Genomic DNA, 19,221 nt, shown 5'->3' with positions numbered 1-19,221 from the left:
TATTAACAGATCCAGACTTGCCCTTGGTAGGACAGTGTTGGAAGGAATTCGAATTAAGGATGCACTTTCTTCACATTCGTATCCCACAATCATCATGCAGTACAATCTTCTGAACTAGTCCCTTTGACATAAATCATGATGGAAAGAATCCACCTGACTTTTCTCAAGGGGATTTGAAAATTCTGGTAATCAATTTAAACCAAGATTTTGTGATTTAGTGGTTGGGGATCATAACATTTGAATAAAGTTATATCACTTGGTTAAGACGTAATTCTTTACTTCTTTTTCATTTTGTGAACAATCAGGCTTTATGCTTTAGCTAAAAACATCTAAAATATCAGACTTGATCGTCCTAGACCATTCTTCAACATTGCATAAATTCCAATGAAAACAGATTTCAAAACAGAGCTTTGAGATGCCCTTTTTCTTTCTGCTCTGTGGACATGGTCACCAACCATGTTTACCAAATTTCCCAAACTTCTTCACTCAACGCTTTCTCTCCCTCCCAGAAAACCGACAGATCACCCTTGTACTCAGCTTCCATCCTATCAAGCACCATATTCAATTGATAATGTCATCACATATCTTCAACCCGATGCCACCAACAAATACATTGTTCCCTTCCTCAAGAGAGCATTTCCTCCATGATGCCCTGGTCCTCTACTCAACACCACAACACCCTGTCTTCACAACACCCTGTACCCTTCCACAGCACTCCTCATAGAAAATGCAGAAATAACACCAAGTATTTTGCCTCTTATCCCACCATCCACTATCCCAAAACGTTCCATATGAGTGAAGCAATAATTCGCATATATACAATAAGAACTTCTTTCAATATAATCTTCTCTATTTGCTACTCAAGATGTGGTCTCCTCGACATTGTAGAGACAAAATACAGACTGGGCGGTCACTTTGCAGAATACTTCCACTAGAAATGGAAGCATAACTCCCAAGCATCTGGGCCCTGTCATTTTAATTCTCCACCTCACCCTCAGGTTTTGATCGAGTGCTGCATCAAGAAGATCTAACAAAATTGACTGGCTAATACTAGAAATGTTGATTCTCCTGCTCCTCAAATGCTGCCTGACCTGCTGTGCTTTTCCAGCACCACACTTTTCACCTCTAACAGACATGAAGCCAATTGGGAATTATGAAAACTCTCTATTGGATCGAGTGCAAAAGAAAATGGCTACAGTTGTCGAACGCCAATCATTTAAGTCCTAGGGCATCATGACACGAGTTCCTCAGAGTAGCTACCTAGACATAACCATCATCAGCTAATTCATCAATGACATTTCTTCCATCATAAGGCCTGGTGGGAACCCTTGATTCTATTCAGCACCTGTTGAGATCTCATAGATACTGAAGCAGTCCATGCCTACATATAGAAAGATATAGATAACATTCACACTCGGGGTTATAGGTAACAATCAATATTCTTATTTCACAAGTGCCATACAGGAACTATATCCAACAAGGGACAATCTAAGCTTCACCCTCTTGACATTCAATGACATTATCATCACTGAAACCCCAACCCACAAAATTACAATTGACCAATAGCTGAACTGGACCAGCCATATAAATACTGTACATAATAAAGCAGGTCAGATGTATGCAATTTATGAGTAAACTCATCTCTGGACTTCACAAAATCTGTCCATCATCTACAATGGAAGTCAGGAGTGATAGAATATTCTCCACTTGCCCAGATGACTGCAGTTCCAGCAATACTCAAGAAAACTGACACTACTCAAGAAAAAGTAACCTTCTTGGGTGGCATCCTGTCCAACATCTTCAACATTCACTCCTTCATCACCAATGCTGTGGTAGAAATGTGCCCATCTGCAAAGATGCAACGAGCAACTCAACAAGGCTCCTTTGACAGCATCTCTCAAAATCCACAACATCTAAAAAGGACAGGAGCAACAGTTTTTTTTTTAAATTCACTCATGGGCCAGCATTTCATGCCTCTTCCTAGTTGCCCTGAAGGTGGTGGTGGATGCTGCCTTTTTGAACTGCTCCAATCCACATGCTGTGGGTTGACCAACAATGCTCTTAGGTACAGAATTCCAGGATTTTGACCCAGCAATAGTGGGGGACTTGGAGGGGATGCATGGAAACATTACCACCTGCACATTCCCCTCAAGAAATGTTGGAAAAGAGAGATTACCCTGACTTGGAACCATAGCATCATTCCTTGACTGTCAGTTGGTCAAAGTACTGGAATACCCTACTAACAGCAACATAGGTTTAAGTATAGCATATGAACTGCAGCAGTTCAAAAACAGGATAATTACCTGGGTTGTCTCTACTCCCCTCCTTGAACAGGGGAACCAAATTTGCTATCCTCCAGTCTTCTGGCACTATTCCTGTAGACAATAACGATTTAAAGATCAATGCCAGAGGCTCAGCAATCTCCTCCCTGGCTTCCCAGTGGATCCTAGGATAAATACCATCCGGCCCAGGGGACTTATCTATTTTCAGGATTTCTCTGCAGGATTTCTAATACCTCTACCTTGTGCCCCTCAATCCCACCTAGTCTAGGAGCCTGTATCTCAGTATTCTCCTCAACAACATTGTTGTTTTCTAGAGTGAATACTGTTGAAAAATATTCATTAAGTGCTTCCCCTGTCTCTTCTGACTCCACAGACAACTTCCCACTATTATCCTTAATTGGCCCTAATCTTACTCTCATCATTCTTTTATTCCTTAAACACCTATAGAAAGCCTTAGGGTTTACCCTGATCCTATCCGCCAACAATTTCTCATGTCTCCTCCTGGCTCTTTTGAACTCTCTCTTTAGGTCTTTCCTGGCTACCTTGCACCCTAACTGAGCCTTCACATCTCATCCCATCATAAGCCTTCTTCTTCCTCTTGACCAGCGATTCCACTTCCTTCGTAAACCAAGGTCCTGCGTTCTACAGCTTCCTCCCTGCCTAATAGGTACATACATATCTAGGACACACAGAAGCTTTTTCCTTGAATAAGCTCCACATTTCTAACGTGCCCATCCCCTGCATTTCGTTCCCCATCCTATTATTTCTAAATCTTGCCTAATTGCATCGCAGCTGTAACTCTGGCCCACTGGTATACACCTATCCCTTTCTATCACTAAAGTAAAAATAACAGAATTGTGATCGCTATCACCAAAGTGCTCACCTACTTCCAAGTCTAACACCTGGCCGGGCTCATTACCCAGTACCAAATCTAATGTGGTTTTGCCCCTTGTTGGTGCCAACATACTGTGTCAGGAAGCCCTCCTGCACACACTGGACAAAAACTGACCCACCTTGTAGTACTCGTACTATAGTGTAGTGTTCCCAGTCAATAGTACTCGTACTATAGTGTTCCCAGTCAATGAGTTCAGGTTCATACTAATGATTATGTCTTCACCCCTTAAACCTATTGGTCAACTTAAACATCAACAACAACTGTATTATGATGCCATGACTTTTCTTGAAGTTTTGGTCAATATCCTCTTTCCCAATTTACCGCAACAAAAGAAAATTTAGAAACTCAAACAGTCAAACATTTTTAAAAAGAACTGGACTTTGCTACAAATGCCATTGATAGATAACTGCACGATACTTCAATGTTAAGACTGGAGTTGCAAACAAGCTTTGCAAATTGTATCTTCCAAGTGTTCTATTACTCTATACAATTCAACCTGAAACAGGAAACTGAAAGCAAACTTAGATGACCCACGACAGAATGGTTTTGTTTCGCATTCCTGATTGTTATCCAGTCATGTCTAATCAAAGCTTATGATTAATGGACATGACACAAAAGGTGGGTAAATTGAATGATTCAGCAAAGCAATAATTAAATCACCACACAAAACCTGTTAGCAATGAGAGGCTGATTGGCTGATTTCTGCTTCTAAATACATCCATGCTATTTGTCTCAACTACTCCTTATGTTCCAGATTCTTAGCACTCCAAGTAAAGTAGTATTCTCCACGAGATTAATTATTAACAGCCTTATATTTCCAACTTTTGATTTGATAAAACGACCAAAACGGTTAACATAATTTCAGGTATGCATATCAATGTTATCGAATCCTTTATTAATATAAAACAATCTATAACATCACCCCTTCAGCCTTACCTGTTGTGGAGAAAAGAACTCAGTGAATTCAGTCTTTTTTGAAACTAACAACCTTGTAATTCTGGTATTGTCTTGTGAATCGTCACCTACATCAAATCTTTTCTGAATCTTCACTAAGAACAGTAATCCCTGTCCTCTGTAAGACTTCAGAATGGGGAGAGACTAGGCCTGCTACAATGAGTGTCATGTCGTCAGCCAGCTGAACATTATAGAGTGCGTTTTCTGACTGGGGCTGTTAATCTGGTACAATCAGGGAGATCTGGCTGACATAAAAGAATGAATGTCAGGGATATTGTGCTCTGACTGCCTGACTCAGTGCTTTTGTCAAAGGCTAGGCATTTGTAAATAAAAGGTGATTGGTGATGGGATGCTGGCCTCTGAAGGATAAATTCACATGCTATCTGATCAATTTTACAAGCTCTCCTGCCTTCATACTCACCAGCAGAAATGTGGTAGAGTTAAGGTTAAGTCAATTTTTTGTACACACTTATCACATCCTTGCTTTTGTACATTATTCCTTTATTTTACAAAGCTCATGACATCATATGTTCCATTTACCTTTTCTGATTCTGCCCTTTAATGACTTGTGCCTACAAACTTCCAGCTTACTCTGCTCAAACATTCCTTGTAGTTTACATTGGCTTTTGTTCTTCCCATTAAAATGAATCACTTCAATTCTTCTAACTAATCTGCCTGCCATCTTGTCTAACCATTCCATCAGCCACACTATGTTGCCTGGAGATTTAACACTATGATCCTCACTGTTCAGGTTGTACCTGTTCTTAATGCTATTGATTCTAAGAATAACATTAAAAAACATAATGTAGTGAGACACCATATTACTGTATTTATTGACCTAAATTTGCACCTCAATACCTGTACTCAGGACAGCAAAAACAAAACACTTAAAAATGGAATTTTGCTGGGCACTTCATTGATGATTGAAACACCAGAACAATTCCTACTGCAGCTCCAACTTTCAAGTGGCCTTTTCATGGCAAGGTTCATTCAACATTGGAGCGTTCAATTCAAACACATGATGTGGTCCCAAAATATTAACTTACATACCCTCATACTAGTATTTGAAAAAGACAGATGTTATGTACAAAGAAGTTCAGATAACCTTTTTTTCAGGTATAAAACATGGTTATTTTGGTTCTTGTGAACAATCATTAGAGTTTTTTCATTCAATTACAAAGTACATTGGGTGCTCAGTTATTTGCTCAGGTGAATAATCTGTACAATAACAATATCTATAGCATCAAACAGTAAAAGTTTACATTTCTTAAAGCAAGTGACGAGTGCAGATTATATTTAAAAAGCAAAACTGACACAAATTATTTACTTACCAGGAAGCAATGTATATTCACTGCAGTTTTCTCAATTACATAAACCATTCTCAACCTTTTTTTCCCCTTCAGAGTTTTCCTTGGCTTATTCTTGGAGCCCAAAACACCCTGGTATTTTTAATGGAAACATTGAATGATGGCTTCACAATCACAAGTGATAACAGAAAATTGGAATGACAATGCCTTACCCTTCCTACCGGAGAACCACAGCATACAGTGGCGAAACATGGCAATAGCTGATCAAATTAGCATTATAGATCAGTAAGAAAAAGCAATGATGGCAAGGAAATGAAGGAGAGAAGATACAAATAATGCAGATGGAAGAAACTGTTTGGTTGTAGGACATAAGGCTCCACCTTAAAGCCAAATGCTGCTTTCAGCTTTCCTGTTCATGCACATCTGCAGTCTAAGTAGAGACACAACCCTGCTTGGCTCAGTTGCTGTCCTGCCTGTGTTGCCACAGTCCTCACACTGCAGAGCAGCAGTTAAAAGACCCAGCAGTTCAGACGATTGCAAACAGATAATGAGCATTCTTTTCCCTTTATAACTTATCCTTTATTTTATATAGCATCCAAATCCTGGTGAAAATGATCCTTTCTTTAATATGTTTTTAATCCAGTGTAGTCAAACACCCACAGTTCTAACCTGCAAATCAAGATCCAGAATGTTCAACTCAGTCTGATAGGTGCCTCACAAATACTGACAAAATTTCTATCCACACACAAAATGCCAAGCATCAGTTTTCATCCAATCTCTCTGCAATCAGAGTGCTCCTTGCGTCCTCGTAAATCCAAGTCAGAATCTCTAGTTCTCACCTTGAAAATGGAATGTCTTCTGATCCACTGTGACTGTGAAGGTGCTGTCATCCTCATCGTCTATACCAATCACAGCTCCCTATGAAACAAGGAGATCAAAGGCCTCATGAATAAGCAGTGACATCATCAACCTACTGCACTGGAATGTGAGCAACTTAGAAAAAGGCGAGGGAGATACCAAATACTGCAGAGTATATCAGGTTCACGTGCAGAAACTCTGCCTGAGAGACTGGATCAAAATTCAAAAGCAGAAATATTCATACACGCATGCTGCTCTTACAGAAGAATGGGGTAGAATAAATAATTCATCAGCAAAGCTAAAATAATTCAGCAATACCATGCCCACGTCTTACATGCATGCTCCACCCCGAATAAGATCAATGATAAATCAGTGCATATCAAATATAAATCTAAAATAAAAAGCTAAGCAGTTCCTGAGCAGTACTACTGCAGTTATAGTTGAGCACGTTTGCTTTCAGATACAACAAAAGGAATCAAACTGAAAATTTGCCAAAAGCCAGAAAGCCTCACTAGGCATAAAATTATTTTTGTTACGTTTTCAATATGTTCAAACAGACATCTGATCAAGTTCAAAATCGAGAGCTTTAGAGGAGCTGAAGTGATTATTTCTTACATAAAAAATGGCTGTTTCCATTGACAAAGTTTGTCAAAAATGACTTACGTCAGTCTACCATGAAAGAGGACATTTATTTAAATTTTGTTCTTCTGGCTAATAAGAAAATACATAACTCATTGAAATAACAGAAAATGCATTAAACACTCAGCACATCAGACTGCAAAGGAAAGTCTAGAAAATATTTTGGATCAACTGAGAAATTTTGCAAAAGGGTCTTCGTCCTCAAAATTCACTTCTGTTATTACATTTACTTTTATAGAATGGTTATAATATAGAAGAATGTTTGTCCAAATGTCTCTATACAGGACCTCTACAAGAACAATTCATTTAGTCCCACTCCCATGTTTTCCTTGAACCCCTGGAAATCTTCTTTCTTCAGCCCATTATCCAACTCCCTTTTGCAAGTGACAATTGATTCTCCTTCCTCAATGTTCTAGGCCAATGCATTCCACATTCTTACCACACACAGGATGGATTTCTTTTCATGTTAATAAGACCACAAGAAATATGAAAAGGAGTAGGCCATTTAGCCCCTCAAGCCTGCTCCACCTTTCAATAGGATCATGGTTGATGTGACATTCCTCACACCCGTTTTCCTCGTAACCTTTGATTCCCCAGCTGATCAAGAATCAACCTCAGCCTTAAACATACATCTGTCCCCATTGTTCTCTATGGCAAGGAATTCCAAAGATTCACAATCTTCAGAAGAAATTCTCCCTCTTTTCAGTCTTAAATTAGCCCCCTTTATTTGGAGACTATTCCCTGTAAAGACTTTCCCATGGAGGGGAAATATACTCTGAACATTTAACTAGCCCCTTTACAAATCGTATATGTTTCAATGCAATCACCTCTCATTCTCCTAAATTCCAGTGAGTAGAGTTCCAACCTGTTTAACTCTTGCTTATAAGACAATCACTCCATACCAGGAATCATCCTCATGAACATTCTCTGCAATGCCTCCAAATAAATACTATATTTCCTTAAAAAGGGGGACCAAATCTGCTCTCAATGCTGCAGATGTAGACTCACCAGCACATTGTACAGTTGCATTCAGACTCGCTTACTCTTATACTCCAAATCTCTTGAAATAAGGGTCGACATTCCATTAGCCTGTTTGATTGCCTGCTTCAGCCATATGCTAGCTTTGTGTTTCACGCACAAGTACTCCCAAGTCCCATTGTATCACAGCTTTCTGCAGTTTTTTCCCCATTTTAACAAGGCTTCTGTTTTCCTCCCTCACATTTTTCTATATTATACTCCATTTGCCAACATTTTGCCTCTCACCTAACTGATCAATACCTCTCTATGAACTGCTTACATCCTTGCAACTTCCCTTTGCACTTATTTTTGTGTAAACTGTTCCCATTCTCCAAGTCACTAATACCTGTATATATTTCAAACAAATGCAGTCCCAGCACTGACCCCTGTAGAACCCCACTGGTTACATGGCGCCAACCTGAAAAAGAACCTTTATCCCTCTCGCTGTTTCCTGCCCATTAGCCAATTCTCCAAATAACATTTTTGTTTGTTTGCCAATCAGCCTAAGTATTCTCCTTCATAACCTTCCATTTGATGCTACTATACAACCACATTTTTCCATTAAATTGTAACAAATTAACAAACTCCATTTTGCTAAAACTTTCATATAAAACAGCTTCAGTATTTCATTCTGGTATTGTTGGTGTCAGTAAGGACTGTAGTGACAGAAAACTGGAGGAAATGGAACTTACTCATTGCAAGGCAACGAGATAGGTACTGAAGAAATCAAGCCAGGAGTTGACACGATATGAATATAGGGAAGGGATGAAGAGTTGGTACCGGACCTTGCACAATCTCAGGGTTCCTAATGTAATCTAGATACAAATGCCAACCATTGTTACGAAGCAGCGACCCATGTCAAGTTAAATTGTCAAATCATCCGTATTGGGTACTGGTTGAGGGATAAGTGTTGATTAGGATATCAGGAACATTCTTCTATGCTTCTCTAAAGGCATCTATTGGAACATATACATTTACTTTATAGAATAGGCAAGGCATTGGTTGAAGACAAAAATTGCTGGAGATCACATAACATCAGGCAATAGTGATGTGGGTGTGTGATAGTGAGGAAGATGGAGCGCTGGGGGAGAGAGAATGTTGATGGTTCAGATTACATGATCAGAATTCGAGGACAATAGTATGTTTAACTGCCAGACTGGAAAATATAGACAGTCCCAGTGGGGTGGGTTGGCATTGTTGACACCTTTTTGGAAAGCAATAACACCTCTAACGATAGAACATACCTCAATGTTGCACTTTAGTAGCAGATAAATGTCATACTTCAACTTTTAGAATGTGGCTTCAGTCCACAAACACGAGACTTCAAAATGAGCAAATGCAGGCAGGTAGAACTAGTTTATTTTGGGAAATTTGGTTGGCATGGACAATTTGGACTGAAGGGCCTGTTTCGGTGCTGTATGACTCTGACTCAGTGCATGACATCTGACCAAAGGTTGACACGGTGTATAACTTAACATAATCATACATTAGACACAAGATTTAGGGAAGAGGGATGCATTTTGGTCATTGGCATTGCGGTCTTCTTTACATGTTACAGTACCAGCCTAAGCATATGCGCAAAATCAGAATTGAGAACTAATCAATAATTAACATTTATAAATTGATCCTCATCTTTCTGCAGGCTGCACCACAAGTACTGGCAATTCTCTCACCTAGAGCAAGCTAAAACTATTCAGGATGACAATTACTCGAAAGCAAGTCTTGAAAAAGTTTTGTTCTATTCATCAATATATAATCAAGGTCACTCTTACAATGCATCCATTATTGGTGCGTGACTTTTAAACTTTGTCCACCCCAGCCCAACACCGGCACCTCCACATCTTGGTTAATTAAAGGTACAAGTTATTTGTCTTGCACCTTTTCCAACTTGTCATCAGAACAATCGGTTATTTCTTATTCTGTTTTTGATGCTGGATTTATTGTAGTATATGAATGAGAATCTGACCCTAACTATCTCATAAGGAGACCACACTATTTGAAGTATGTTTTGCAATCGTTCTTATCATAACTGGGGAAATGTCAACTAGTAATGATTCCACCATCACAGTACATATAAACTGTGCAAGTCAAAAAGTCAACTGTCCTTGGGCTGCATGTCAAATGACTGCCAAAGTCACTCAAATATGGGACATGAGCAAAACTGAAGCCAACAATACCACAGTTGTCTATCTCATACACTGCAGGCAAGGACACCCTGAGGCATGGGACATTGGCAAGATCGAATAGAGGCTATGGCAACGGATAAATGGACACCACACAACAATCAACAGCTAGGGTGGTCCCTCCCAGTTGGAAGGCGCTTTAGTGGTCTGGCCCATTCAGCCTCAGACATTCGGGTGACCATCCTTGAAGGCTGACTTCAGGATAGGCAACAGCACAAAATGGCCAAGAAGAGGCTGATAGCCAAGTTTAGTACCGAAGGGGATGGCCTCAACCTTAGGTTCATGTCACACTACAGGTGATCGACTGCAGTGTGTGTACAAACACACACACACACACACACACACACACTTGTGTGTGTTTGGGGAGGGGGGGGGGTATAAGTTTGTGGGGTGAATTTGTTCTTAAGGAATTGCATCAATCCCTGTAAGTTTCTGTAAATCACTTTTTTAAAGGTAGCATCAGTCTGAACATTGAGACACAGACAGCCTCACACAGGGCACTTCACACCTTCGAAGCATTATCTGAACTGACATGGCATCAATTGTTAAAGTTCACTTGAGAATTTAACTTTAACAAAGTTTCATATGAAAGAACTGAAACCAATATGGTCATTCTAAAAAGATGAGAGATTTAACAAACAATCCAGGTCTTTTTCAACGTATTATTTCAGTTACATCACACTGTAAACTCTTGCTATAAATTCTGTGTCTTAAGATTGTATACTCCACAACCACCTGATGAAGGAGCAGTGCGCCAAAAGCTCGTGCTTCCAAATAAGCCTGTTGGACTATAACCTGCCTTCAACTTCACAATGCTTTAAGACACTTTATAATAACGATCCCTTCAGCCCAGATTTTGTCATGCGATTTTTTTTTAAATTCAAAAACAGTGCTCCTGTGCAGTACTGTGGGAAGTTCCATTTTATGAAAAATACTATATAAATAATTTTGATATTAACAGGTAAGTATCAGAGTTGGATATTATAGGTAAATCTTAAAAGGCGAGACAAGCAGCCCTTGCTTAGCAGTAATCTGAGCACTGTTGCACAGTTTGGGTCTGGTGATACCTACTCAGCTCCAGGCTTCATGACATTGTCGGATCAATTATAGACAAAAGAGTTGAACTCCACAAAAGGAGACAAGAATGACAGCCAAAGACATTAAGCCCACATTTAACATCAAACAACTGTGGCCAAATTCTGAGTAAATGGGAATCAGGAAATATTCTCTGCCAGTTTGAGTCATAACTGAAAGATAGTTCTGGTTGTTGAGCTCCAGGACATCTGTGTAGAGTTCCTCAGGGTAATGTCCTAGGTCCAATAATCTTCAGCTACTTCATCACTTACCTTGCCTTAATCATAACATCAGAAGTGGAGATGTTCATTTCCAGAAGCAGCAAGACCTGGACAATATCCAGATTTTGGCTGACAACTGTGGTAACAGCCGCACCACACAAGTGCAGACAATGACCATCTTCAACAACACAATCTGTCCATCGCCACTTGGCATTGACTACAATGACCATTGCTGAATCCCCACCATTAACATCCATGCAGTTACCATTTAAATAGAAATTGAACTGGAATAGACAAAAAAAAACTGCTGTGATTACAGCAGATCAGAGACTGGGAATTTGGTGGTGAATTATTCACCACCTGATTCTACAAAGCCCATTCACCATCTACAAAGGCACAAAGTCAGAAGTGTGCTGCAATACTTCCCATTTGCCTGGAAGAGTGCAGCTCCAACAACACTAAAAAAGCTTGACAACATCCAGGTCAAAAACAGCCCACTTGATTGGGCTGCGCCTCGGATGCTGCCTGACCTGCTGTGCTTTTCCAATACTACTCTAATCTAGACCACATTGACAAACATCCAGTCCCTTCACCACTGACACACTGTAGTAACTACAACGTACACTGCAGAAATACACCAAAGCTCCTTCAACAACATCTTCCAAACACAAGACCACTATCATCTAGAACAACAAGGATAGTTCTAGCGGGGGAATACACTCAATTGCGAAAGGTTTTCCTACATACCACTCATCATCCTCCTTTGGAACTGTATTGACATTCCTACACTAACGCTGGATAAAGATTATGGAACTGCCACCTTATGGTAGATGTATCAACAACACATGGATTGCAACGTTTCAAGGAGATAGCTCACTATAACCTTCTCAAGGGCAATTATGAAATACACCATACCTCAAACTGAATAAACAGATTATGCAATATGTGTAATGTTAACAAACATATATGTGCAATGTTTGCGCTCAAAAAATTAATCTGTTGGCTTTGATAAAACTGCACTGGAACAAATTACATTCCATTTATCCTGGTCCACTTGGAGTGTTATGCACAACCGAAAGAATAAAATACAGGAAACAGAAAGATAAAATAATAAAAGCAGATTAGTCACACAAGGTTAAACAGTAGGGTAAAAAGAACAACCTTTTAAGTACTAATATAAAATATTCATCACAACCTATTTGCAAAAATTGAATGCCATGAACTTGACATTCTTTACATTATTAATGATCAAATGAACACCCTTACATTTTGTGTCCAAAGATAAAATTACTTTGAGCAACTACTTTCACATTGTGTTTTGAAAGCTGAAAGCCTGCAATATGTAAATACAACTCAAAAGGAAATAGAGGTTGAAACTTCACGTCACCACTAAAATTTTTCAATGAAAAGATTATAGTTCTTTAATACTAATTAGTTTCCAAGGGTATTGTAGAAGGCAGCAACAATCCTTTTCGAATGTAATTGTTGAGAGTGGCTTTGTAGAATCAGAGTCTTACAGCACAGAACCAGACCCTTCGGTCCAATTCATCTGTGCCAACCAGACACCCCAATATGACCTCGTCCCATTTGTCAGCATTTGACCCATATCCATCTAAAACCTCCCCATTCATGTACCCATCCAGATGTCTTTTAAACGGTGAAATTATACTAGCCTCCACCATTTCCTCTGGTAGCTCATTCCATACATTCACCAACCTCCGCATGAAAAAGTTACTCCATTTAAATCTTTCCCCTCTCACCTTAAATCTATGTCATAGGAAAAGGTGGCATTTATGCTGAAGATGGGGTGTGGTAGAATGAGCAGATTAGGCAGAAATGTAATCCAGAGCGAGAGAGAGCGCGAGTGAACAACAGTTGGGAAAGGAAGACTGGTGGATGATCATATGCTCATGAGCCGGGTTGGCCCGAAGGGTCTATTTCCATGCTGTACATTTCTATGACTCTATGACCTTATGAGAAAGCAACATCAATAATGGGAACCAAAAGTAAATTAAAATGGGTTGGCAATGCTGAAAGCATTCCATGTCATGATAGGACATGAGGGGTGGTTAGAAGACATGGAAAAAGATATTCAAGGTTCTGAAATTGTTGAACTTGATATCAAGTGAAGGGTTGGAAAGTTCCCATACAGAAAATGAGATGCTGTTCTTCCAGCTTGCTCTGATCCTTGTCAGAGCACTGCAGCAGGCCCGAGACAGAAATGTTAACCAGGCAACACAGTGGTATGTTGAAATGGCAGGAAACTAGAAGCTTCGGATCATTTCTACCACTTGTATCTTCTTCCTAAAATCCACAAACAGTACTGCCCAGGCAGAACCATTGATTCTGCCTGCTCCTGTCCCAAAGTATTTCACTCTTCCTACCTTGACAATTTTTTTCTCCCTTCTCCAGTCCCTTCCTGCTTAGATCCAGGATTCTTTTGACGTTTCATATCAGTTTCAGAATTTCCGGTTCACAGGCACCAGCTGCCTCTTCACCATGGACATGCAAATCCTCCACACATCCATCCCCAATCAGTATGGTCTCAGTGCTCTCCTAACCTTCCTGGAAAAATCTGGCTCCATCCACCATCACCCTCCTCTGCTTGGCTGAGCTCATCCTCTGAATAACTTCTCCTTGAACTCCTCCAACTTCCTACAGATCAAAAGGTGTGGCCATGGACCCCAGTTATGCTCCAATCCTAATCGGGTCCCTCCCCACAACTCTTTCTCCTGTACATCTATGACATCATCGGTGCTGCTTCCCGTCTTGTTCAGAAGTGGAAAAATTTTCAATTTCCACCTTGCTCTCACCTTCACTGGTCCAATTCAGATTCCTCCTCTGTCTTGCTTGATATCTCTGCTTCCATTTCTCAAGAATAGGTTGGCTATCAATATGTACCACAAACCCATCAACTCCCATGGTTACCTTATTTCCTGTAAAGTCCAGGTATGAGGATGTAAAAGGTTCCATTCCAGTCTCCTCCATTCTCTATTACCATCACACCTGTTTTGTTGATGCCATCTTTCAGGGTGGTGGTGGTGATGGTGGTGGTGGGGGGTTGGGTTTTTAAGATATGTTCACTTTTTTCCTCAGCTGAGGAGTCCTGCCACCAGGGTTGACAGGGCTCTTAGCCATGTCTGATCCATTTTCTGCACTTCTGCCTTCACACCTTCTCTTCTCTCCTGCAACACCTAAAAAAGGTTCTTCATCCCACACTTTCCATCCCAACAGGCACATCCAAACGTTCAGAAGCCACCATTTCTGCTGCCTCCAGCGAGATACCATCGCAAGACACACTTTCCTCACCCATCTTCAGACTCAATATTGGTCAATTATTTTCAAACGTCAAACCTTCTTCGAAGTCCTTAACACATCCCCACACACCAGGCCTTGTCATGACATGGACTGCTTTTACAAAGTTATAGAATCATACAATATGTAAACAGAATTTTCGGTCCAACCAGTCCAGGTCGACAATAATCCCAAACTAAACTAGCCCTACCTGCCTGCATTTAGCCCATATCCCTCCAAAACATGTTTTATTCATGTACTCATTTAAGTGTCTTTTAAACATTATACCTGTATCTGTATCCACCACTTGCTCTGAAAGTTCATTCCACATACGAACCAGACTGCTCAAAAAAAAGTCACCCCCTTCTTTTTTAAAATCTTTCTTCTCTCACCTTAAAAATATGCCCCCTAGCCTTGAAATTCCCCACCCAAGGGAAAAGACACCTGCCATTTGCCTTACTATACTCCTTATTATTTTATAGACTGAAGTAAGGTTACTTTTCAAACTTCTCTACCCCAGTGAAGAAATCCCAACCCTTCTTTATAACACAAATCTTACATATGGTAACATCCTCGTAAATGTTTTCTGAACCCCCTCCAGCTGAATCCCCTCCTTCCTATAACAGGGAAATCAGAACTGTACTCCAGGAGAGGCCCCACCAATGTTCTGTATATTCTCAGCAAAGAGTCCCAACTCCTTTATAGCTACTTAACCACACTACCTACATCTGATAAAAATTTAAAAGAATTACATACCTGAACTCCTAGGTCTCTCTGTTCTATAACACTGCCCAAAGTCCTACTTTTAATTGTGTACATGCAGTCTTTGTTTCTTTTAGCAAAATGCACGACTCACATTGGCAAATGGAGTTTAATTTTGATCACTCTCAGCACAGCCAACACATCTTCACCTACTTCTTTCTTGGGGCGCCATCTTAGCCTATCTGATCACTCCTTAACCATCACCATTACCACCCCCCTCCTTTTAACATGATTACTACCCTATCCCTCGCTACTAGCATTGTTGACAAGGGTCACTGGATTCAAAACTTGCTTCTCTCCACAGATGCTGCCAGACCTGATGAGTTTTTCCGACAATTTCTGCTTTTATCCCTAATCTAACTAATATATTCTTTTGCAGTCTGGGATTGAGCGCTGCATTTTTATGCAAAGCTTGATACTGAGAGCTGAACCTGATTGCGCAGAACACCTGAACATGAGGACTTCACTTCATCCTTGGATGGATTAGTACTGGTTAGCTTGCTGTCAACTCAATGCTTTTCAAACTAAAGAAAGATTTTAAAAATTAACAGATTTATTGGAGCATAATATTTTAAAAGACAACAGGCAAAGCCTGTTTTCTTCATGTGTATAGCGATAAACTGCAAAACAAATTATTTATTAAGATAGATAAAATAGTGGATATACTCAGAACATCAGACAGCATCTGTAGAGAGCAAAGCAGGGTTTATGTTCATGTTAGTGACATCAGAAGTGGGAAGGACAGTATATTGCTAACTTTCTAAACTAGGACAAAAGCAAGGAACAGGGAACTTTAAGAACAAAAAGGAAAGCAATAAAGCTGAAAAGAGGATGACAAAAATGATGATGATTGAAAGGAAAAATACATGTTTATTAAGCAAGCCATCCAAATTTCCAAGTTGCAATGCATCTTGCTTTAGTAATCATCTCACTGGATAACAATCGATTGGCAAAGATTGGCAATTGCTCACTTAATATGTTAAAGTTTCTATTTGCTAATATTATTATGACAAGGAGAGAAAATTTCACCACACAGAGTCAAAGAGATGTACAGCGCAGAAACAGACCTTTTTGTCCATTTCGTCCATGATGATGAGATATCCTAAATTAAAGTAGTCCCATTTGTCGACACTTGGCCCATATCCCTATCAATCCTTCCTATTCATATACCCATCCAGAGGCTTTTAAACATTGTAATTATACCAGTCTCCACCATTTGAGCATATTGAAGGTGCTCTATCCTTCATCCAATTTCAAGTTTTTATACAGTATGTAAAAAATATGCAAGAGGATTAGAGTCAGGGCTAGGGCTAAGATGATAGGGCGGACTACTGATTTCAAGCTCAGGCTATTTGTTGTGAATGTTGTATTTTGAAATGATGCATCCTTCAAGTGAAAACTTAATGCATGTATCAATCAAGGCAAGTTTTACCAAGTTTCTGATGAGGATATTGAGTGGTATATCCTATATGAGACAGATTATGTTTCACTTGACACTGGATTCAATGAATGAGAAGAGAGAAAAAAAAACTTCCATCATTTTGATCTTTTGGGTCTGGAAAATGGGAGGAATGCTGTTTTATTTGCTCAAAACCTCAAAATTAAAAAAAAGACAGTGAAAAGATGGTTGAACTGACATTCTACATCAAAAAAATAATTAATAAGAACATTAGATCTTCCATTATTCAGTAATTAAAACTTTGGTTTTAAAGTACTAAGTTACTATTTTGGTCAAAGGTCTTTAGCACCAGTTACATCATTACATTACATACATCTTAATTGGAAAACAAAGAGAATGAATTTAGAAGCTTGAAGAAATTTTCAATAAAGGTAACACACGCTTGAATACTTGTTTCACCTTACTATGGTAGACTCACAAGGGGAATGTGTAGAACAAGATGTTTTAACCACTGAGATTCAACTGGCTGACTTCCATAACTGGAACTCATTTCTCACCAAAGGTTAATTGCTGACTATTCACAGCTTTTCTGTTTTTTTAAAACCAGTGGTTGTAGGGGTCAGAAAGAATGTTGACACTACAGATCTAGTGATGGGAATGTGAGAATGACAGAACAATAGTGTGTCTAGCTGTCAAACGTTTGAAAGAACAAACATCATACTGGGTTGGGGGAAGGGGAGACAGGGTAGCAGAGAATGTAACAAGCAAAGCTAAAAGAAAGTGAAGGAATGGATTCACAGTTTGAAACTGCTTAACTCAATATTGAAACAAAAAAAACTGCAGATGTTGGAATGAAAGGTAGACAGGCAGGAGGCTGGAAGAACACAGCAAGCCAGGTAGCAACAGGCTATTTCAGATATAACTCTTCTTCAGGACTGGAGGTGGGTTTAAGGGGAGCTATAGGCAAAGGTGGGAGTGGGTGGGTTTTGGGGTGGGGGGAGATCAGGATAGCTGAACACAGGTAGAGGGTCAGTCAATGGGAGGAATATTGAGCCCAGAAGATTCTAAACCGCCTAGTTTAAGATGAGATGTAAATCCTCCAGTTATTGTGTTGTGGTTCACTAGACCATTGCACCATACTGACAACAGACATGCAGGTATGCAAACAAGATGCTGTGTTAAAATTACTAGCTACAGCAAAGTCGAGGTCATGCTTGCACATGGACTGGAGATGTTCTGTAAAGTGGTCACCTAGTCTGCGTTTAGTTTCTCCAATGTAGAGTAGGCCACGTTGGGTGCTCATTGTTGTGAGTGATGGAAAGGGGCAAGGACAGAAGCACAGGTAAAAGGTTGGATGCGGTTGAGAGCCCTGTAAACCACATTGGCGGGAAACCAGAGTTATGGGGAACAGATCACTCGTCACAGCAGCTTTTAATGCCCTTCTCCAAATGTCTTCAAGAAAGCAGTGGTCAGCTGCCAGAGTCATTATGGATGTACAGCTCAGAAACAGAAGCTTTTGTCCATGCCTACCAGATATCAATGATAAAACTAGTCCCATTTGGCAGCAGTTGGCCTATGTCTCTCTAAACCTTTCCTATTCAAATACCCATGCCTTTTAAAGTGTTGTAATTGTACCAGCCTCCACCACTTCCTCTTGTAGCTCATTCCCTATGTGCACCACCCTCTGCGTGAAAAAGTTACCCCTTAGGTTGCTTTTAAACCTTGCCCCTTTCACCTTAAACCTATAGTTTGTGCCCTATAGTTTTGGACTCCCCAACCTCAGGGAAAAGACCTGTGTATTTATCGTATCCATACTGCTCATGACTTTATAAACTTCTTCAATGCCACCTCTCAGCTTCTGATGCTCGAGGGAAAATAGCCCCATGCTATTCAGCCTCTCCCTATAGCTCAAACCCTCCAACCTGTGGCAAAATCATTGTAAATCTTTTCTGAACCCTTTCAAGTTTCATAAATCCTTCCTAAAGCAGAGAGACCAAAGTTGCACACAGTATTCCAATAATGGCCGAACCAATGTCCTGTACAGCTGCAATATAACCTCCAAACTCCTATACTCACAGTACTGTCATTTTGAATGGTAGCTGTCAATGTGTGTAGGTAGGCCCATGGTGCTGTGAGGAAGTAAGCTCACGCATTTTCACCCAGTGACAGTGAAAGAGCCATGATATAGTTCTGAGTCAGGATAGAAACTTGCCAGTGGTGATATAGTCTGACAAGAACAAAATGCATTTCAAGGCACCGGAGAATATTGCAGCATTCTTAAATAAACTTTTATAATCACATATAAAATCTTAGTTTGTAAAGCACTTTATTTCGTA

The 19,221-nt window shown here is 39.9% G+C and overlaps 1 protein-coding gene across 2 annotated transcripts in view; it reads right to left on the bottom strand.

Annotated features, from left to right (window-relative positions):
- The window catches only part of osbpl9 (oxysterol binding protein-like 9), a 227,033-nt gene that overhangs the window by 150,840 nt on the left and 56,972 nt on the right, over positions 1–19,221 (bottom strand). For both annotated transcript variants that reach the window (XM_060830452.1, XM_060830453.1), the window contains exon 3: positions 6,278–6,356. In XM_060830452.1, coding sequence (XP_060686435.1) covers positions 6,278–6,356 — 79 coding nt within the window. The remainder of the gene's footprint in view (positions 1–6,277; positions 6,357–19,221) is intronic.

Source organism: Hemiscyllium ocellatum, chromosome 9 (genome assembly GCF_020745735.1).
Source record: "Hemiscyllium ocellatum isolate sHemOce1 chromosome 9, sHemOce1.pat.X.cur, whole genome shotgun sequence".
Lineage (NCBI taxonomy): Eukaryota > Metazoa > Chordata > Chondrichthyes > Orectolobiformes > Hemiscylliidae > Hemiscyllium > Hemiscyllium ocellatum.
This window is presented reverse-complemented; position numbering and strand designations above follow the sequence as displayed.